General features: G+C 40.3%; 1 protein-coding gene across 7 annotated transcripts in view; it reads left to right on the top strand.

The window, feature by feature from the left end:
- Positions 1-22331, top strand: part of plekhg4 (pleckstrin homology and RhoGEF domain containing G4) — a 69213-nt gene extending 46882 nt beyond the window's left edge. For 5 of the 7 annotated variants that reach the window (XM_088938994.1, XM_088938993.1, XM_088938995.1 and 2 more), the window contains exons 12-24: positions 242-364; positions 688-879; positions 10629-11602; positions 15245-15494; positions 16857-16946; positions 17450-17674; positions 17949-18119; positions 18253-18433; positions 18722-18838; positions 19170-19418; positions 20296-20495; positions 21131-21192; positions 21333-22331. In XM_088938994.1, the coding sequence (XP_088795120.1) occupies positions 242-364; positions 688-879; positions 10629-11602; positions 15245-15494; positions 16857-16946; positions 17450-17674; positions 17949-18119; positions 18253-18433; positions 18722-18838; positions 19170-19418; positions 20296-20495; positions 21131-21169 (2811 nt within the window). In that variant the 3' untranslated portion in view covers positions 21170-21192; positions 21333-22331. The remainder of the gene's footprint in view (positions 1-241; positions 365-687; positions 880-10628; positions 11603-15244; positions 15495-16856; positions 16947-17449; positions 17675-17948; positions 18120-18252; positions 18434-18721; positions 18839-19169; positions 19419-20295; positions 20496-21130; positions 21193-21332) is intronic. The other 2 variants (XM_088938992.1, XM_088938990.1) reach the window with 2 other exon arrangements.
- Positions 22332-22549: the final 218 nt, after the last annotated feature.

The raw sequence follows: 22549 nt of genomic DNA, 5'->3' as shown, positions 1-22549 counted from the left end.
TGTCAGGGATTACTTTTCTAAATTAACTTATTAAATTATTATAAATTAAATTAAATTATTATTGGGGGAAATAATTTTGAAAAACAATCAGGTACAGTCATCTATAGTGATCTATGTAGCTTTACCATGTAAAGTAATACAGTACTTCATAAAAACCATTCACTTCAACTTAGTTACTAAAAAAATGATTCCTTTACTTTTTGAAAGAACCTTTTTCCCACGCTGTGTGTTTGCCTCACAGGTGAGAGGCTGGATTGAGGAGGTGGGAGAGAGCCGCTTGAACATGCTAAGTGAACTGGAAGACTCTCTGGAACAGCTACGCAAAAAACAGACCCTCTTCAGGGACTTCTACACAGTTGCATATGTATGATAGAGCTTTCTTGAACAAAGTCTTCTGTTTATTGAAGCTATTCAAAATGTGTTACTATTGTCCATAACATCATCTGCTCTTGCCTTTTTATATCTTTCTTCCTTTGGTAGAGTTCAAACATGATTTAACAAATATAATTTGGATTTATTGGCAGCCTGTCACTGTTTGTTTGTTACAAACAGAATCACAGCAAGTGCTGTTTGGAGCATTAGAACTGGAAAGTTATAGTTAATAATAAGTTGTAATAGTTAAGTTGCAGTTGTTGAGGTGCTGCTAAAGATTAGGCTGTGTCTCAGGCCCTGGCTGTGTGGTTCCAGGAGCACTGTAAGAGCGGAGAGGCCCTGCTGAAGAGGCTGGAGCGCTGGGAGGACATGTCCTCTGCAGAGCTGCAGATCTACGGTGACAAGGTCCATTCTTTCTGGGAGCGGCTGAAGGACTTCTCCGTGAGAGTGGAAGACACGAAGGAGAAGATCGACAAGACTGTGAAGCTGTATGAGTTCTTTGACAAGGTGAGGCACGGAGCCAGTACCATGTTATTCTGGGAATTGTGGTACCGCAAGAGAATGATAAAAGAGCATTCGAATTTGAATTAAAACCAGCATACATTACAGTATCTTCATCCAAGTGCAGGTACTTTTTGCTGTCTTTGAGATTAAATTGATAACTGGTTTAATTTGTTTAAATATATAGTACAAGCAAAGAAATAGAGCTATTAGATAAGATGTGTTGCTCAGCTGTGAAAGATTTGCTGCCTTATGTACAGTATAAGATAAATTAACAGAAGTTAAAGTTTTTTGACAGGCTTATAGAGCATGTCATGTTGCTTTGTTGTTGTAGCATGATTTCACTGTTGAATAGTAACAATGAATGCTCTAATGTGGGCCTGTGCAGGAGACTGTGTGGTACTATTGTCTGTTTCTAGGTTTTGGTGAAACCTTGCAGTACTGAGAAAATATTATTTATGTATAATTTTAAAAATTCACTATAGGTGTTTAAAAAATCAAAACACCAAGGACAGAGAATAAGCTATTCTGACATCATAAAACAGGCAAGAAATGATTGTTGCCAAACAGGATAAATTATTACCATTAAACATTTATAATTGTTACAGTTACAATGTTTTTTGCACTAATTGCTAAACTGATATCCATTTTAAAATAACTAGATGTAGTATTACTGTATAAAAGGAATTAAGTGAAATATTAATCTGAACAACTCCAGTTCCCAGATGTTGAATATTATACTATACATGTTCAATAAAATGCTTTAACATAATGCTGTTGTGGCATGTTGAAGCATGACTGAATATAAAATCTGAAATACTGTACTGTAATCTGAAATACTGTAACAGAAAAAGATCTTGTCTCTTTGTGCTCGTTTACTTAAGTGAACGGAAGAATAGGACTTGTACTCTAGATGTCTACTTTATAATTTATGCACAAGGAGTGGAGGATACAAGAAAATTTCAATAAAGAAGTGGCTGTCTTGTGTTAGTGAGATCACCCCACTACTGTTTGGTAATCGGCTCCATATGGCTGCGATTCACAGAGGGTTTTTGGCAGAAATAAGTGTGTTGTTGACTGCCCTTTCACAAAAACCATCCTGGGCCTATTCAGATACTCTGATTTACAGACTTGCTTCTGAATCCAAGCTGCCTGTGTTCAGTGATCTTAGTCTGAAAGATTGACTGAGGTCACAGGCTGTCATAACAATAGCATAAATAATAAGGTTATATAGTCTGCAAGGTTGTGTTGTGTGGGGAATCTAATTTCCACTTTTTCACCACTGTGTGCATTTACTTCATTGCTGTAGGTTCAGAGTGTTTTTGAACTACAGCTGTGAAAATACACTAATTACAGCAGAAAGCATGTCTTGCATATTGACAGCTGTCAGAGAGGTTAACCAGGATCAGATCTGAAATTAGCATAATTACAACTCTTTCCCATTAGGCAATTTACCCTACTAACCTTGACTATGGTCCGGCTGCAGTCTGTTTAAATGGGGACACAAACCATCTGTTAGCATTTAACATCTTCTTTCAGCTTACAGGTCTCTATACAGAAGTGTCTATCTTATTACAGTTACAAGCATATAAACTGTAGAAGAAATAATACAGAAATGTTTTAACTGTACATTTTCTCTGCCTTATTTATTGGGGTTTTGCTCTTGATTTTCTTCAAACTTTTTTTTGTCCAGTACTTAAAAAATTAACAAAGTAATGAAAACATAGATTCCTTACTGCATTAAAAAACTGAGGCATTCTGTATAACTGTATTTTTCATAAGGACTATCTTTGTTTTGTTTTTTTACTTTTTATTTCTTGATGAAAAGGTTTGCTAGTATAATATACATAAAATGTTTAGCTTTTTCTTTCATATTTTCTTTTAGGTTACAATTGCACTTATTACAACTATTTACCTGTACATTGTGACAGCAACAATGGGGGCTAAAATACAGAAATATATTTAGTCAGATCTATTTGGTCATTATAGAAAACAAAAAACAGCAGTCTACACAGATAGTTTCTTCAGAAAGTGAAATCAGGTAGGGACATTCATTTAACCTGTATTAACCATATTTGCTAAACCCTTCTGACTGTAATTGAGACAAAGTTATCCTTTCCAATGTATAAATCTCATTCACAATATCAATCCACTGTCTAGATGGTGGAAATTCTTTAATAAGCCATTTTCTTATGATGCTTTTTTACTAATGGTTAGAAGAATTACTCTCTATATCTGTTTGGATTATTAAGAGTTTGTGTTTTACATGTATAATAAGATGATTAGAGTGTATTAAAGTAGAATAGGTTAGAGTGACTTTGATCTTCAATATTGAGGTACATGTGCCTGCTCACTTCCTCCTAGCAGTGTGGAGTGGTGTTGTTCTGGTGAGGCTTGCACGAACTGTATCTGACTCCTGTGCAGGGCTGGGCTCTTTTGACAGCTGCCAGCACAGCAACAACCTGCTTTTTAAAAATAGCTTGGCAGGTGCTGTGGTTTATCTCTCCATCAGTGAGGTGTCTTTGCAGCCTCTCCTGTCCTGACCTGAGATGTAACGATAGGTCAGCGCTTTGATGGAGCAGTGAGCAGTTAGAAGAGAGCTTGCTCAGGGAGGGGGCAGCAGCCATCCAAGAAGGAAACTGTGAGCAGCGTGTCTAAAGCAGCCCAAAGAAGCTAATAATGGGTTTTAAATTTTGGGAAGTTTTTGCTTAAGAAATTTTTTTCTTATGTTTTTTTCTTTCCACTTTGTGGGAAACTTGGCTGGATCTAAAGAAGGAAGATTTATTTTTTTCATTTAATCTGTCTCTCTTCATCTGTCTGGAAACTAATTTATGCTTAGAAACAGAGTATGTTGTACTATACGTGTCTTTGCCGAGCTTGAGTGTCTTTGTTGTCACAGTCAGCACAAATTTCAGAGAGTAATTTTAATGCCCAGTGGTTGCATTGTGTTTATTCAGATATTTCTTCTTCCCAGATGCTCTGTATTAGAACAGCTGCAGTACATTGGCACATATAGAAAAGTCCCGCAAAGCCCTCATATTGATATTTCTAGATTGGAAAGCCTGTGTCCGTTGTCTCAAAAATCAATACTTAAAACAGAAAAGCAAAATGTGGCCCTATGAAAAAGAGTCCCAGCATGTTGAACTCAGTGCAGTATATTGATTTTCCTGTGGTATGTCCTGAGGGGAGGTGTTATTGTTTCCCGGCACGTGTTCAAACTAACCTCTTTCGGGCAGCAGATGGAGTCTATGGAAATTCTTGTGGATCATGGAAGATTTCAGCATGTCCACAAAGGAAGATGACAACTAAAAAGAGCGTTTCAGAGGTCTTAAAGGACCTGGGCATGAGATGGACAACAGAAGGAAAATAGCAGTTGTGTCTAAATAAGTTAGTTTAGCATCGAAACAATCCTAAAACAGATTGAACATATTGTCCTAATTCCCATCTAAAAACATTTATATCCTTTTAGAAAATTAGCTCACAATCTACAAATGTTATGACTTTGTTTTTACAAGGTTGTAATTTTGATGGTGGTTGAATTGCACAGGTAGGTATCAATCTGGCGGAAAGGCATATCAATATTTTGAGCTCCAGTTAACTCATTCAAGTGTCTGCCTGTTGTGAATTGATCCAGACGTCAATACTGTAGGGCTGTGAAGAGCTGAGGCATCTGGACCTCTGTCCTGCTCTCACAGGAGCTTCCAGGCCACTGGTTTTTAAAATGAATATTGAAGGAAATTCGACACTGAATACATTATTGCCTGCTGTGGTTTTGAATAGCGGTGATTTAACGGGGTAATGTCAGATGCAGTAAAACACTGCAGTTACTAAGTAAAGCAACCTTTTTAATTGTTTTTAATGCAATCATGAAAATTTAAGTACAGCTAGATTCCATTTAGTTAATAACCTGTGACAGTGTGAGAGGATTTGTTCAGATGAGCCTCTTTTTCTTTCTTGTTAACGATTGTAATCTTCAACCTAAAATGCTTGTTGTATAAGAGCGTTGTGGGGAAAAAAATATGAAAAATACACAGAAATGAAGGTAAGAACCACAAAGCATCAATTATTACCATTAATCAAGCCTGGTATTTTGTTTTGTGTCAGTGGATTAATTGAATCCAGGTAGCACTCCAGTGCCAAGTTTTGTGTTCCCCCTCTTTCTACACTCCAGCGGCTTTGTAGTGCCGGCGACAGACACCCCCCTCCTCCCCCATCCCCCCTGTTACCGGGGGTATCCCATCTGGTATTTAGCCTAGTATTTGCCTGTGAATAGTGTGAGGTAGTGGGGAGTGGGCTGTGGGCGCCAGAGGCTCAGTGTGTTTCAGAGAAGGATAACTGCAACAGCACAGTGTGCTGCTCGAGGAATTACAGCCCCCCTGGAACAGGATTCTGACCACAACACCAGCAAGGTAGGGCAGGTGGCAGGCAGGATACCACACCTTTGTGATTGTGGCAATGTTTGTACATTGGAAGATTTATAAAGCTAGAATGTTTCATTTTTTAAGTATTGTATTTTATTTTTGCCTTTGCACTGTTACTGTTGCATAGTCCTTTTATAGGTTCTTAGGTTTTAAAATAATAGGAGGAAATCATATGTCTCTACAACATAGTCTTAACACACCATAGCTACTTGTTCCCAGATAACCTACAGTTCTGATGAAGACTTTATGCCATTTAAAATGTTAAATTTAATTTCTGCACCTCAGTCAGGATGCATTTAGTTCAAATTAGTGTGTCTTAATATTAGCATTAAGGCTGTTGTGTTGTGTGTCTGCTGTAGGCCAAATGACCTTTGCAGGTAGGGATGCTGTGGTCTACAGGCAGGCAGGGAGGCAGCTGTCCGGGCCACTGGTCTGTGGGCTTTTGGTGATGTTAACTGCATTGTCCCTTCTCAATGGAGGCCTGCCTGCCTGCCCGCCACTCGTCACCACGTCCACACTGAGCCAGAAGAGACGACTGTTCAAGGCCGAGCTAGACAGTGTTGGATTTACTTACACATAGCTGGACAAAACCTGCAAATATGAAGCAGTTTGATTTTTTGAGTAACGATTGCAGTAGTACATTGTATATTGGTGAAAAATAAAGTTTTCATTCCCTTGCATGGGGATAATATTTCTTCTCCTGTTGCTGTGTAAGAGAGCTGTTTGTATGAGTTTCTCTTGAACTAGAAGGCAGGGCAGCTGTTCCGTTCATAAGCTTTAGCTTATTATGCAGTGGGAAGAATATAGAAGAGTGGTGCCAGGTGCACGAACTCTCATATGACTAGAGATCTCAGCAAAACCCTGAAATCAAAGTGATTAAGAACACCATGTGTAGTTTATGTATGTTGAAGTTACACTTGGAATATAGTTCAAAGTGCTTGTAGAGGAATCTTGAGGGCTTCAATGCTTTGTTCAGAAACAAAGTCCTGATGTCATTAAGCCATTTTGATTATGGTAATAGGTGTGGACAGGCTACAGATGGAATTTCAAAGAGAAATGAATTAATCCCCTCCCAGTCCTTTTCATCTTTGGAAACCCTAATTCCTGTAGAAGAATTAACATGCCTCTGATGATGCTGGTTGACTGGGCTGCAGGCAGGGAGCTGTGCAGGGTCACTGGCCACTATACAGCCCTCAGACAGTCTTCATCACAGTCTGGACTTGTGCTGACCTCTCCAGGCCTCTGTGCTGTACTTACTAAAGTGAAACAGCAATACATCTGCCAGGTCTTTCATCTTTTGACTGGTTCTTGAAATGTCTGCTTGAAAAGCAGCTCCACATTTAACTAATTTTGTGATTTGGTCTTGTAATCTAGAATAATTTTTATCTGATGCCTATTTAGGTGTATATTCTTAAATAATATTTAAACATTATATGCTTAGCTTTGGAGGCCTTTAGTGGATTTGTACTGTTGTTGATTTTCCTGATTTCAAACTTACAGATTTGCAGGCAACAGAGTAAAAAAACAGGGACCTCCAGCACCACCATGCCCTGGTCACTGCTGTGAACTAAACAGTAAACATTAAGGGTAGTATTCTAAAGTGCTCTGGTCTGTGTACAGTACTTCAGTTAAGGAGGGATTTTAGTTCTAATCCCTTCTGAACATCTGAATATTCCCTTTGTAGATCAGCAGTTTAATTGACAGTGATGGGTTAACTGTGTTTGACTCATTTCCCTTTTCCCCAGTGACTCTTCAAATTGTAGCAGAAAATGATTTATGCACAGCTTGTCTTTCCAATACGCATAACATGAAGGCAAGCACTACAGAGGGGTCATGCAAAAATAGGCTTAGAGAATTTCTAAATTGCCTGAGCTTCCCAGGCCAATGTGAGAGATACGTACAGATCTGTAAATGATGTGCGGACCCAAAGGTTTATGAGAGTCTGTAATGATGCAGTGGAGGTCATATTCAGAGCTGGGGGAGGCCAGCAGTGCTGCAGCTTTAGTGCCCTGACAAAGTAACATATTAATGCACTTCCTTGTTGAATTTGTCATGTAAGCAAACTTTTAAAAGGACATAACATTTCTCTTAAATATTTGCCTGTAATTTCAGCCTATGTTAGAGACTAGCACTGTTAAAGATTTGTCATTCAACACGTTTTCTAGCATAATTTGTCCTTTCTCTTTGGGAGAAAAGGGTAGGGATATATCTCTGACATTTTAGAAATTAAATTATTATTGTTGTTGTTGTTGTTGTTGTTTTTGACACCTTTTACAAATAAGGTGTTTTAATGTAAATAGAACTAATGGAATGATAAGCAAAAAAAAAGATTTTCAGGCAGTACCTCAAATCAGCCTTTGAATTTGGAGAATTATTCACTTTTAACTAACCCTTTACACCATAATGTGGACTTGAGGCCATGCCCTATCATCCTGTATCTCACTTATCATCAATGCTTGAAATTAAATAAAAATTTTAATTGGCTTTTAAAAGAGAAACATCTGTTCCTAATCTTCACACTCAAGAAGCAGGAAAAGTTGGAAAAATAGAAAAAGACTCTAAAAGTGTTTGTTTTAGAAAATTTAATTGGTCTATTCTGTATTGCTTCATGTCTGGCTACTGGCTGGAAGAAAGGAAACAAGCCTTTTTTAGAATGCAGTCCAAGGAGGAAGTCAAGTCTGCATTTTACTTTGTCTTTTGTGAAACGGGGGACTGAATGAAAGAAGAACCAGGCACACTTTAAGCGTGGCTCACCAGACGCTTCTTGGCCTGTTTTTTTTTCACAGCAGCTGCTGGACCTGTCATCCTCACTCCTGATGTCCTGCATATCTAATGAGATTATTAAAGCACACTTAATTTAATCAGACGTTTCACCAACAAAGTGCACAGTACACCCCCTTAACCCGGACCCCACATCTGTCGATGCTTCCTCTTCACCCGCAGTGCCACACACGGGTGGAGTATCGCAGAGCTCACAGAGTCAGGGTACATCTTTGTAGGCCGAGAGGAGAACGGGCACCCAGGAGGCCAACCTTACAGAGTGGCCCAGCAAGTAGGCACCTGGAAACTGCTGCAATGCTTAAGTGACCATACATGGAAACAGGTGCTGCACATCGCAAAGGACAGGATAATTCTTTATCAAAGTCAATTTAATTTTCATTAAAATTGAAAGAAACTCAATGAGGTGAATGAGGATGCAGTACTCAGGAGGACTGCTCTGCCTCTCTGTGCATTTCAGAATAACATTTAAGTAGAGAACATGAATCTGGGTGAGCTGGTGTGTCCAGAGTGGTGATAAAGGTGTGTCTCTCCATGTGTGGTCCATGTGTTACTGAAGGGCAGAGCCGTCCACTTTCAGCCCCCTATTGTGTTGTGTCCAGGTCCTCCTCCTGATCTTCTTTCTCACACTAATGACAGTAAAATGTAAGGGCAAGATGCCTCATATTTTAAGGAGCTGGTTTGCTAAGCTTCTCATCTGTGCTGCCTTTACCAGTGTTCTAAGTCTTTTTATTCATTTTTTACAAAAACGTTTGTGCTGTGTTCCACTATTAGTAATAAGTCACTATTGAAGGCTCACAAGGATGCTAAAGAAAGAATTATTGTCTGTTCCAATAAGTGTTCCTGAAAACCCTATGGATATGAACTTATTTTTCTGAAAAAGATAATTAAATTGCTTTCTTCCACGTTTTCACAAAGCTTTGTAATTCACTTTCAAAGGTTCACTGAATAAACATGGGAGCTTTTTATTCTTTTAAAAATAAAATTCTTCAAATCTATGGTGAGCCAGCCAATTGTAGTGGTCTAATAGTTTTTCACTTTAGATTTGGTGTTAAATCAACTATAAACTTGGCTTTTTGAGGCTACTGTAGCAACAGTAATTAATTTCATGCTCACTTTGTGCTGCAGCTCAGGATGTAGTAGCAAAGTGCACCTCACATCTCTGGGGCTCAGTATACACTGTAAGGAGGCAGCAGGCACTGTGAAAATGAGAAATACATCTGGAAAACTGCACACAGAAAAACTTTACTGCATAAAATCTACCTCAGTGCTCTAGCGTTACAGTGGGTGAAGTGCAACTGTTCGTTCAAGGTTTGTTTGTGAAGTTTCTAAACGTGTCATAGACAGCCTAGAGTCATTAATTATATCTTGTGGTCTTTTTCCCCCTTGTCTTTTGTTGTGGTTTCAGTGCTGTCACATGTTTGTGTCTCCTATTGTTGGTGGTATGTGACCTAAAGACTGCTGGTAACTTCAGTAACTTAGCACAGGTCTTCTGAAATGCTGGTATGTGGCACTGGTGTCACAACACCCTCCTAGGAAGGTCATGTGTGGTATGTGGGGATTGAAAGCTCTAAAAGAGAAGAGAAGTGTCACCTATAAACTTAAAGAACAAATCTGTCAGCAGAGAGCATTTTGGTGACTCAAGGCATTTTCTCTAGTCAAGACAATCACAGGAATGCCTTAGATGTCAAGGAAAGAAATAACTCTCAGAGGCTGTTAGAATAAGTTTTGGTGCATGTAGGTCCATTCTGTGTTTTGAGCTTGAAACAGTCAGATGATGTTTTGTAAGATAATAGAATCTTTGAAATCCTGAAGTCTTGGAAATAGCTTTGCAGTATGGCTGGAATACAGTTTCTAAATACTGTATATGTGCCATAAAAGAATCTTTGGTGATATGAAATATTGGCTGAACATGCTTTGGAAAAACCATTTTTTTTATTTGTTTTAAATTTTAATTTAATTAAATTATTTGAATTACTCTTTGCATACCCACTAATGTCCCAATGAAGCTAGCCTTAAAAGACATTAAACTCCACTAGGAACAAAAAAAGTGTCTTTCTGTTAGGTCTTTCTGAGTCACTGAAAAATAGCAGGGTAAAATTAAGTATTCCTCCTCTTGATTTTTATGTAAAGCACTCAATGCTGAGAATAGCACCTTCACACATTCCTTATTTATTTGTATTAAAACTGTTTCAGGACACCATTAGTAGAGGACCCTTGTACATCTCTGCTGATTACCCTTAAACAAAGCACACATCATTTTTAGATAAGAGCAGCCCTTCTCCCAAAGACCAAGGGACCAAACTGCCAGTTCTTACCCACACAATAAAAAAGAATCGGCTTTTAGTCTGTATGATTCTGAACCAATAAAGAGCCCCTTGTTTGTCCTCTTATTTGCGTTAAAGAGTCCTTTTGTAACACAGAAGCGCTTTCTTGGCTGCAAGCAGTTGTGTCATACAGTGTTGTTTTCATGGGCTTTAAGGCAGTGAGTTTGAATGTTTCCTTTCTTTTCTGCTAGAGATGACTTGATCTGATTTTCTTCCCTCTCCGTGGCAGGCGTACGAGTGGGCACTGGAGGGCATGCGCCACCTCGCGTGCATCACCATGGAAGACTGCAGCATGCCGGAGAAGTGCAGCACGGTCATCAAGTGTCTAGAGAGCTATACCCTGCATCACCCTGAGATTCCTGAGGCCAAATTTCAGGAGATGAAGGACCTGGCTGGAGAATTAAAGAATGACAAAGGGCTGAAACAGTGGAAATTTGCTTGGTCAAAGTGCCAGGAAACTACACAGATGTTTGAGAAGAAGTTGGAAGCAGCCTTGAGGACCCGGCGGTCTCTGCCCTCTGAGCAGGGCAACGTGAAGAGTTGTGGCGAGACCGGAAGCAGGCGGTACTCAGAGAGCTCTGATCAGAAGCTGCAGCATGAGCGCAGCAACAGCATCTCCTTCTGCAGCAGGAGGGTCTTCTCTGGCGGCTGGCCAAGAGACAGACCCGCCATCCCCTCTACAGGGAGTCCCTGTGGACCAGCGAGGGCTGCTCCGGAGGCCGGACCGGCAGACTATGGTGTCACCAAGACCCCCGCCCTGAACCTGTTTGGCTCTGAGCTGAGGGGTGCCAGCTGGGTTTCCAGCACCCCTTCACACACCAACAGGTTGAACCGCAGCGCTTCTTCCGAGGAGTCCTCTCAGGAGCTGCAGCCGGAGCTGCATCCCCGGGCCGCCTCCTGCTCCACCAGCCCCGGGCAGCCCCTGCTGGAAAAGGGCAGGCGCGTGCTCAGGAAAACCCAGAGCTTTGACATCCCCTGCAGCGAGGGGACCCGCTACGGCACCTGCCAGAGGACGCTGAGTGAGCCCGCGCGGCGCGGCAACACCGGCGTCTTCATCAAGGGGCTGGAGGTGAGCAGCACGGAGATCACGGACCGCTCCTGCGGGCCGCGCTCTCCGGGCCACAGCTGGACCGCAGCCCCCCAGGGGCAGGGGCAGGGCCAGAGGAGCAGCACCCCCCTCCCTGAAGTGCGGGCCAAGGGCAGGTGAGTCCCAGGGAAGAACGTGGGGAGGCAGGACTGAGATGTTTACACCACAAAAGATTACTTCTGGTTGTGTAAAGTGGTAGGAATTTTAGATAAAAAAATAATTAAATATGTGTCCTACTAGGAATTTTCCTTCTCCATTTAATGTGGTTACAGAACCTTGTCTATAAAGGCAGGTTCCAATGAAGTGTCATTGCTAAGATATGTGGGGGATGAAGCTCCCAGTGGAACCACTGTGCTCAGAGTTAATGGTGTTGCCAGAAAACACAGTCTTTCCACTCCAGCTATTTTAATTGAAGCATTATGCCATGAAAAACAACTCCACGTGCTTTAGAGTGCAGAATCTGCAGAAGATGAAAGGAATATTCTGAAAAACGTGAATTGTGTTAACTCTTTTCACCACCCTTCTTTGCACCGTTACAATGAGTTTGTTACGGGTCCCTGGCATGTGCGTCTCTGACAGCCGTGACCAAGCGTGAGTTTAGAATCTGACTTCACTGTAGAGCAGTTTTCAGGTAGCAGGAATACGATACAATAATACATTATTGTCAGATTTCTCAGAAATTTGTTTTGTGTCTAAACAGCTATGTTTTACACGCACAGAGACTTAAAACAACATACAAATGGTACATATCAACAATTAACAAATGTTTAACAAAACAGTCTCAACAAATATAACATTGCATAAAAGACCAAGTAAAGATTTATTACATGCTGAAAAGAGAAAAAAGAAACAGTTTTGGCTCAATATACAGTACACTGAAGCACCTGAAGAAGGCTCCACAGCTGAAACGTGTTTCTTTTCTTCTTTTCAGCATGGAATAAACCTTTACTTGTTCCTTTGCAGCCTACACATGCTGATGCAGCTACCCACTTGAACTTCATTACATAAAAGACATCAACCCATACAAAGTCATTACACACCACTACTTCAGGACTCCACACAGTTTACAAGAACCTGTAAGTTTACTGTCCCACAATCACAATAAGCCCCTATAACTGCACAGATGCCATAAACCAATACTCCTTTACTGTGAACCAATTTCTTGACTAAATATTTTGATTGAGTGTAGGAGAAATAAATTCCTCCTTTTGTTACATCTGCATTGAGTGATTATAAAATGTTTGAAGACATCAGTTGGTATTCTTCATGCTGAAGGACGAGAGGAGATACTAACAACTTGTCTCAACATACTCTTAATGTAACCAGTTTGGAGGATCTGGAGGCCCCACTGTCTTAGAACACATCCTCCAGAGTCTGGAATGGGCAACCAGGGCATTTACCAGTTATTTGATAGGGATTCCTCATTTATTTTTCTCTGAAGTCACTGTATACACACATGTATAGGAGACTAACAGAACTTCGTGCTGATTTGACAGGACAGCCCCCTTGTTATCAGTGCTTATCAGTCTGTGACTCGGAAATGATATTTTCAAGGTCTTTTGGGAATGGTAACACTTCAGTGTCTAAATCTTGTAGCTGCAGACATCTCGACACTTATTGGACTGGACTGGCTTTGTTTTCACAGCTTGTTTCTAGTTTAAAAAGCCACACACAGTTTCATGGTTTTTCTTTCCTTTAAAGTATCTGCTATTCAGCATTTCCATTGAAAGGTCTTGGATCATGTGTGTGAACACGATATGCACAAGAAATATTTTAAGTGATCAGACTGAGAAATTAGTCTTCAATGCTGCAAAGTAAGGATTATCTTATCTGTGATTTCATGTCACAGCTGGTGATTGATTTCTGAAGTAATAGTGATATCTGTATTATTAAAGACCTACTGGTTTATAAGACACTTTGCATAGTTCTGCACTTTTCACTCAGTTTTTCTTTCCTTAAACAGAAACACCTTTCTGTGTTGATTTTCTCCTGAAATTTACAGATTTTGTTGTTTGGTAGTATTTTGATGACAAAAGTCTGTTAGCTTTATGAATGAAGAGAGGAATAAATTATGTCAATAATAAACATTCTAAAGATTGTTTACAGCCCAAGTTAAGCTGTATTAATAACCAAGTTGTTATATTAAATGAAGCTGTTCAGTAAATTGTTAATCTTCAGAACATACATATATTGTAAGTCCTGGATGTGCCTGTGAACTTTGCAGAGTAATGTGTAAACTGTATATGGGATTGTTTGTGTTTGTGTATTATCTGTTACAATTCTACAGAAGGAAGCTTTTCACTAACAGGGTAGAAATGTGAAGATCTTGCCCTAAGCCCCCTGAGCAGACCAAGACAGTGGCAGTGAAGTGGAAAGTGTGAAAGGACCCTGCTCTGGCCAGAGTGCAGCAGAAGGACACAATAGGACGGTTGTGTGTACTGAGAGGCGCTCTAGTCGACTGAGAGCAGGCCAAGCAGACAGCAGGGCTTTTGGTTCCCCTGACTGACAGACTGATGATCTGATCTACTAGAAGAGTGACAAAGGGATCACACGGAATAAATCTGGAGACTGGAGATGATTCTTAAACTACAGTATTTTTGCTAAGATGTGAAACACAAACATTCCCACTACTTCCTCTTACTCAGCCTGTGGATACTGGCCAGGGTGTGTGGGTTTGTCTTTAGTGACTGGTGTTTTCTTGTGGAGGGTACCTGGCCATCCAGCAGAACAGGGCAGGATTAATGTCAGTTACAGTCTTGTCTGGATTAATTGATGCAGCTGGGCAACACACTATTAATCCCCCTTGGCTTGATGGAGAGGATTGTTTTATTATTGGTTTTTGTTTCAGTTAAAAAGTGAATTGTGTATATCTGCTTTGACAGTTGACAGTTGACAGTAAACATTTTTTTGAAGGAAAGACTTTATATTCTTACATTTATAGCTGTTAATTCACAAATATTGTTAGTTACTTATACAGCTTTATTAAATGCTTTAGATATCATATAAACACATACTTATGCAATGCACCAGAATAATGCTGTGCTGGCATTACAACTCTTAATTCTGAAAGAAGCCTGAATGCAGATGTTACCTACTAATTTATTTATCTGTTTCATTGTACATGCAGTCAGTACCCCTGATTGGCCTTTTTCACCATGGAGGTATAAGTGATGTTAAATACAGTTGGTTTTTTACTCCTGTCAGTGATCACAGCTGGTGAGCAGGGGTTGTGAGCAACAAATTAATGTGATTAATACAACTCGGGGTTTGATCAATGCTTGATTCCCTCATCCTGTGTAGTATGTCAATAAATATGTTTTACTGTAAACTGAAGGTTATGAGCTGTGTATGGACAGTGAAAGAATAGGAGGAGTTAAAAATAAGAGGAGACCATTCAGCCTAAGTGATGCAAGGATCTGTTTGAAAGAGGCCAGAGTATTAATAACATTGCTGCTTAGCTTGTTCTACACTCCTCAAAATGAGATCCCTTTTTTTGTAAGTAAATTAACTTTCCCATAGGTTTCTTTTTTGTGCTCTGGTTTGTGTTTCACTGCTAAGAATATGGCAACTGGAAGATTTTTTTAGCATTTTACGGGGGAAAAAGCACTCACTGTTCAATAAACCCAAGTATTTAAGGCAATGATTGATGCAGGCCTTTGTGCTGTCTGTGGAGCTGCTGCCCTGGAGTTTCCTGCAGAGCTCTGCATCATTTGAACACAGAGGCTCAGTTTTCTCCCTGCACTGCTCATGTCTTCCAGCAAGCTGAGGCACATTGTGGATGAGATGGTCACCACCGAGCGTGAGTACGTGCGCTCGCTGCGCTACGTCATCGATCACTACTTCCCAGAGATGGAGCGCCAGGACCTGCCCCAGGACCTGCGTGGGAAGCGGAGCGTGATCTTTGGGAACCTGGAGAAGCTGGTGGACTTCCACAGCCAGTACTTCCTGAAGGAGCTGGAGAGCTGCTGCAACCACCCTCTCCGCGTCAGCCACTGCTTCCTCAGACACGTAAGGCCCTGCACTTGCATGGAAACCCATAGGCACATAGAAAGTTCCTAAGGCAGTACTTCTAGAGATGAAAAGAACAGGCTTTGTTTGTACATGGGAAATTAAATAATCTTCCCTGAAACCATTCAAAATGGCATTAGTTGAAAATCACCTGAAAGAGGTGATAGTAATTTTTGATGCAAGGAAAAAAAAACAACCTTTAAGCCATTAAATGATCCTTCAGTCTTGTGTGAAATTCTAAACCAAACCAATTTTGTTCCTATTATTCCAGTCAGGATCCAATTACAAGTATAAGGACAAGCCTGTGGCAGATTGGGCCTGTGTACTTTTGAATTGTGTTCACCAAAATTGCTATTTGAGCACAGAGTAATTATGGCAGAGAAAACCTGACATGGGGAGAGATAGCACTAAGAAGCATGAGGTTGCAAGGGGCCTCTTGCACATTTTCCTAGGACTGATCTCTACCTCACTCTGTCAGCTCCAGCTCTGTTAGCAGAACTAGCATAGCAAACCAGAATGGAGAGAGTGCAGTAAGTCTGGAGTGTCTCTTCCCATCTGCATTGAGGAAGGGGTTAATCACTGCCTCACTGCATCAGACGATAGCCCAGCCAGCCTTGCTGGCTTTTGTTTTCTAAGAAACAATTGTAAAAAGCACCATTTATGAAGAAAATATTGCTTTTGTCCTTTAAGACATGATATTTGCATACTGGTAAATTTTAATTGAAAGTTTAAACAGGTAATCTTAACATTCCATACTCCTGCTTCACTTTGCCAAATTGTAAAATCCCTCTTGTGACACATTTCTGGTGTTTCCTTGCAAAGCACTGTGCCGTCTACGTCCAGACCAGACCTTCTAGGTGGTATAGCCCCAGGCAAACTACAAATCCTCTGATTCATGTAAAATTTCCATCTTTATGTTGTCTGTTTAGGCCAGAAGTTGAGTTAATGGGTCATATAACGACATATAATTCAAGGAACCACATGAAAGTTTGCAGTTAAAGTAAATTAGAGTTGCTTTGCTTCTGTTTGATGTCTTGTGTTTCATTATTTTGTGGTGCTTTCAAACCACGGATACAATTTTAAAACATTTTAATGTGCAACACTACAGAAATAATCCACAAACTTCGCTGCAGGGCCTATTTTTCAGAAATATGGGAGTGGTGTGCTGTTCTGTGAAATTGCTTAGAGTGTTTTAGTTCATTATGACTCAAATTGCAGGGTAGTTGTAATGTAGATTAGTGAATAATGAGAATATATAAACAAATTTCATATTGTTGTCTTGATTATTTTTATTTCATAAAAAGCATCCAACAGATATTGTATACATCATTAAAATATTTTGTCATCTTCTGCTGATTCCAGCAAGACCAGTTTGGGATGTATGCCTTGTACAGCAAGAACAAACCAAAATCGGACGCTTTGCTGGCTAGTCACGGCAACACGTTCTTCAGGGTGAGTGCAGAGAGCACCTGGTCATCAGCCGGCGCGCTGATGAGAACATGCAAAACACTGCGACAACTTTCAGGTTGATTTTCTGCACATCAGTAATATAATATTTTTTGTTGTTTTTTATTTCTTTATTTGAGTTACTATGACAAAAGAGTATGCATTATTATTATTATTATTATTATTATTATTATATAATTATTATTATATTATTAGTCAGATGGGTAGCTGTGTCAGCATGTGTAGGCTGCAAAGGAACAAGTAACAGGTTTATTCCATGCTGAAAAGAGAAGAAAGAAAACACAATGTTTCAGCTGTGGAGCCTTCTTCAGGTGTGGCATTATTAAGTTGTACCAAGTTATGAGTGATAGCTGAAAGTAACTGCTGTTTTCTGTAATAAGCATTCACAGTAGAAATGAGTGGAAATGTTCTGTATGGAAGGGTGTGTTTTGCAGCCTCACTAGGATGCGCTTTCTGATGCTTAGACTCACCGAATGTGTTTTGTGCAGAATAAGCAGCTGCAGCTAGAGGACAAGATGGACCTGGCGTCGTACCTGCTAAAGCCCATCCAGCGCATGAGTAAATACGCGCTGCTGCTGAAAGACCTGATCAAGGAGTGCAGCGAGGCACAGGACCAGGAGCTGGTGTACCTGAGGGCTGCCGCCGAGATGGTCAAGTTCCAGCTGCGCCATGGCAATGATCTGCTGGCCATGGATGCCATCCGAGACTGCGATGTGAGTAACCCCCCTTGAGCAGTGAGGGAGAAGCCACAGGGCCAGAGGTCTGCAGGTCTTTCAAGGTTATACTGACTTCCTCTTCATGACTGACAGTGCTGTCTTCTTCTTAAACTGAGCTTCTTCACAATTCAATGTGCTCAAAGGAAGGAGCTGCAGTTACTAAATGAAGCTGTCTGTAAGAAAAGCATGCAAAGCATGCTCAAAATATATTGTTTAAAATGGGAAGGATCGGGTGGAATCGTCAAAGTTCCTCTTGACGATATGTTCTCAGGTAAATCTGAAGGAGCAAGGCCAGCTTGTGCGGCAGGATGAGTTTACTATCTGGTACGGGCGGAAGAAGTGTCAGAGACATGTGTTCTTGTTTGAAGACCTGATTCTCTTCAGCAAGCCCAAAAGAATTGAGGGTGGCCTGGATGTCTTCATCTACAAACATTCTTTTAAAGTAAGAAATCTAACGCTTCCAGGACCTTAAAGCACTTCACACAGTTTTTTTCCCCATATACACCTTTTTGTCGTTTTTAATTGTGCCAAAACTGTAATTTTACTGAGTGAGACTGTGATGTCATCCCTGGCAGACTGCAGATGTGGGTTTGACGGAGAACTCTGGAGACAGCGGCTTGCGGTTTGAAATATGGTTCAGAAGAAGAACTTCTAAAAATCAAGCCTACATCTTACAGGCTGCTACAGCACAGATCAAACATGTATGGACCTCTGATATTGCCAAAATCCTCTGGCAGCAAGCCACCAGAAATAAGGGTAATGAACAATAATCAATTTATACTATATTTATGTTGTCATTCTACTAACCGTTCATATGAGCTTCAAACTTCAATCCAGTTGAATTTGAGAAGCTTTGTTAATGAGTGATCTGAACAATCAGTATTCATGTTGGCTAAATTCTGCAGTTTAGCTTTTGACTATAATGATTAGTAAATGATGAGAATTGAAATCAATAATATTACTGTACTTTAGTTTTTATAAATTTCTGCTGTATTAGTGTCTGTAGTTTATGGAGTCTAAGGCTGTTCCTGTCATGTGTTTTAGAAATCAGAATGCAGGAGATGGTGTCCATGGGAGTGGGAAACAAGCCTTATCTGGATATTAAACCCAGTGAAGCTGCCATTAGTGACAGAGCCATTGATTACATTATGAAAGGAAGAGGTTGGTGCAGAATAAGCAGTTGCCTGACTGATAAACGAGCTCACAACGATCCACTTTGCTTCATTTTCTCATCAGCTTTTTTTTGCATTTACTTAGAAAATGTACTCTGTAAAATATTACATGTAAATATTGAATTTTAACATTTAAACTTTAATATTGCATTGCCGTCTGCATTTAATTTCAAAAACACAAAACACTGAACTACATTTCCTCTTCATTTTCTTCTTCAGTTCTTGTTGAATTTAAGGGTGTTGCACACAGCAGTTGAACACCAACATCTGTGTTATAGTGATCATACCAATGTCTCTATATTGCATGTGTTGTTTTTTAGGAGCCAGAACACGGGCATCAATAGCAGTATCTTTGTTTGATCACTCCAACCCTTTCAAGAGGACTCCTCTGCCCTCCTCTGTAAGCAGCCCCCCATCCGTCTGTGGGTCCTCGTCTTCCTCCCTCCTTGGGCCCCTTAACCTGCATATGTACAGCAGTCAGACCCTGCTGCCCGGGGACCGACCCTTCATCGGCACATGCATTGAGGAGGATGAGCTGGAGCACGAGACCAGCAGCCAGCCCTCCATGAGTATGCACACCGCCGTCTCGGGAGTGGGGGCAGGAGTACGCACACCGCCGTCTCGAGAGTAGGGGGAGGAGTACACACACCGCCGTCTCAGGAGTGGGGGCAGGAGTGCGCACACCGTCATCTCGGGAGTGGGGACAGGAGTACGCACACCACTGTCTCGGGAGTGGGGGCAGGAGTACGCACACCGCCGTCTCGGGAGTCGGGGCAGGAGTACGCGCACTGTTGTCTCAAGAGGAGAAGGGAGAAACTCTTGCGCAGTTGCCCGGGGAGACATCTGAAGATCTAAATGGAGCTGATGCATGCTGTGCACTAGCCAAACAAAACAAAATCAGATATAAAATTTTTATTCATGATTAGTAATTTTCTTCAAAGATGATGACGGGGTAGAAGGAATGCTTTTTGCAAAATTTGAAATTTCAAGAAGAGCTAGGTTAAATATTAATGGATGCATTGAAAAAATATTCTTCTTTAAGGGGTGTCCAAAGTCAGATTTTCATCAACTACCTAATGGTATAGTAGTTAGAAGAGTCCGTGGGCCTTCATTGACTCTATATGGAAAACGTATCACTGTAATGTGGAAACAAACTGGTACAAATGAACACAAGTACAAATGCTTTATCTTGACATAACAGAAATGTATCTATTTCACATTCAGGAACATGTACAATTATAAATGCATTGTCTTGAGCAGCATAACAAACAACTGAGTTCTAGTCTAATGTCTCTGTTTTGAAAATGGCTAGTATTACCTGCTGTTTCCAAAGCTGGGAGTAATTGAGGAAGGCCAAGTAGTGTGTTTGGACATAGGACCTGTTCTGTTTGTGATGGTTCTGTGACTGTGGTGCTGTGGTTCAGTGACTGTTCCATCTTTTTCCAGCCACAGAGAGCTCTGGGTCGTCCTCCCACTGCATGTCGGGCAGCGGCTCCAGTGGCTCAGACAGTGGCTGCGTGTCCAACATCCTTCCTGAGACCCTGTCCGAGGAGCCAGGCTCTCCCTGTGACCCCTCCTGCTACTCTAGTGTGGCGTCCCCTGCGGATGACAAACCCCACTTCACCAACAGCCAGTATATTTCAGCTGTGAGTCCACTACCAGGGACGTCCTGATACCTTAGGCACATGTCACTCTAGCATTTTTGACTGTTGGGTTATCTGTATAACTGTTAATACTGTAACAACATTATATTGTTAGCTAACTGAAACGTGGAATACGTGATGTGGTTGGTTTTGCGTATATAGAGTAAATGACATTTGTTCACAGTGCATGAAGGGAGAATAATGGTAATTTTTGCACTTAGGATGTAAGCAGGACATTTTAGAGAGGCTGTATTGTCTACCATTTCATATCACTGAAAACCCAAGGCTCTGAACAATTAATGCTGCTGGTCTCTGTTCAATTCTGTTCTTCACTTACAGTATCTTCTAACCAAAGGCACTTCCTGCCAAATAAATTATTTTTGATTATAGACAACTATAACACTTAATTATACATCTGAGGAATAACTGTCAGGGTTGAATCAACATTAAATGACTGGGCTCGTAATATACTTACAAGGATTAACCTTAAGGAAAGTAAGGTTATGTTTCTGATAATGATCTTTACTGATATTCATGCGTAAATCCAGTACAGACCAAGTTTGCTACAAATCATCCTAAATACATTTAACCTTCAAATAACATATTAATAACTAATGCTTCTCTCCTTCCATCTGCAGAAAACAGGCCAAATCATAAGCCCATCCACAATAGTGTGAGAGCTGTTGTCCTATTTTATTATGTAAGTGAGGACATACCTTTTGTCTATTATGAGGCTATATCATCACAAGATGTATTAATTGAAACATTCTTCATACCAATGTTTTTGTAATTATTTTTGTGCTGGATTTCAAATATCAATTTAATTTTTCTATTTTTTAGGTTTAATCGCCAGCTGCTTTCAATTTGAAGACCTGCCTTATGGAGAAAAAAAATGTTCTTTCTCCATCGTGGCTGCACATCTCATCTCAGATGGACACAGAAATAGCTGGAAAATAGCACTGTTAAAAAGCCACTTTTGAGTTGCTTCATAGCTATTGTATGGTTCAGAAACTGATTTAAAATATTCTTTAATTTATCTTACTGTAACTGGTTCAAATGAGCATTCTTTACAGTTTTGAAATCTGTAAATAATAGTAACTGTTTACAATGCAGTTATGAACTGCTTGCCTGATGTTGACCACTTGTGCTGCAGGCTGCCGTTTTAAAAGGTGGAAATGCACTCCAATTAAAATGGGTTTAAGTGCTTCAATGACTATGGAAGGTATGGCAGTTTGTCTAATAAGAAGCCTTTTCATTACTGTTTTTTAGGTCTTTTAATATGATGATTGCTTTCTTATGACCTATGGTCAAACTTTTGTTTTACTGTAAATATGTTCATACTGTGGTGACACAGTAGAAACAGTTTGTCACCTTTCAAATATTTAACCCTTACAGCTCAGACTGGAAACACTGCTCCTGTAGGTCCAGTTAGGCAGGAAGGCAGAGCACAGCTGTCCAACTGCAGCACCAGCTCCAGCAGAGTGACGCACTGTTCTAGTGAGAAAACTGTTGTGTGAAATGACAAAGGGCTAATCTTTAATTATCATTTATTGTTGATTTTCAGAAAAATGCAACATTAAAAAATTCAGAAATGTATTATTTGTAAATAGAAATAAGATAATTTGCACCAGTGGTGCTTCGTGGGTTAGTGAGTGGGAGAAAAGGGCTGCAGTTTTTACATGTAATTAACCAGCAAAGCAGGGAATCACTGAAGTGCTATTTTTTATCATAAAATAAATGTAATTTCCATTTATAGTTGAGCGTGAATATTTACGCAAGTGCCAGTTTTGTTAATCTCATGAAATGTTCAGACGTTAAATAAAGAGGAACTGCTTTGTACCAAAGTTCAAAAATAGGATATTTTCATTGTGCCCAAAGTTGGGTTGCAGCAGGGGGTCAAGCTCAAGTGTGCCTGGTGTTTTATGATTTCTGTTCCACACACATTCTCTGTTACATAGTTGGCCTCATTGTTTAATAAGCTGCAGATTTTTAAGGGACAGGTAAAGGTTTATACATCTGAACGTCTCTTTCCTTTTCCTTTCAGCATGGAATAAACC

Source organism: Atractosteus spatula, chromosome 21 (assembly GCF_055471065.1).
Source record: "Atractosteus spatula isolate fAtrSpa1 chromosome 21, fAtrSpa1.hap1, whole genome shotgun sequence".
In the NCBI taxonomy this organism is placed as follows: Eukaryota; Metazoa; Chordata; class Actinopteri; order Semionotiformes; family Lepisosteidae; genus Atractosteus; species Atractosteus spatula.
Note: the sequence above shows the minus strand (reverse complement) of the source record. Positions and strands in the feature narration are given on the sequence as shown.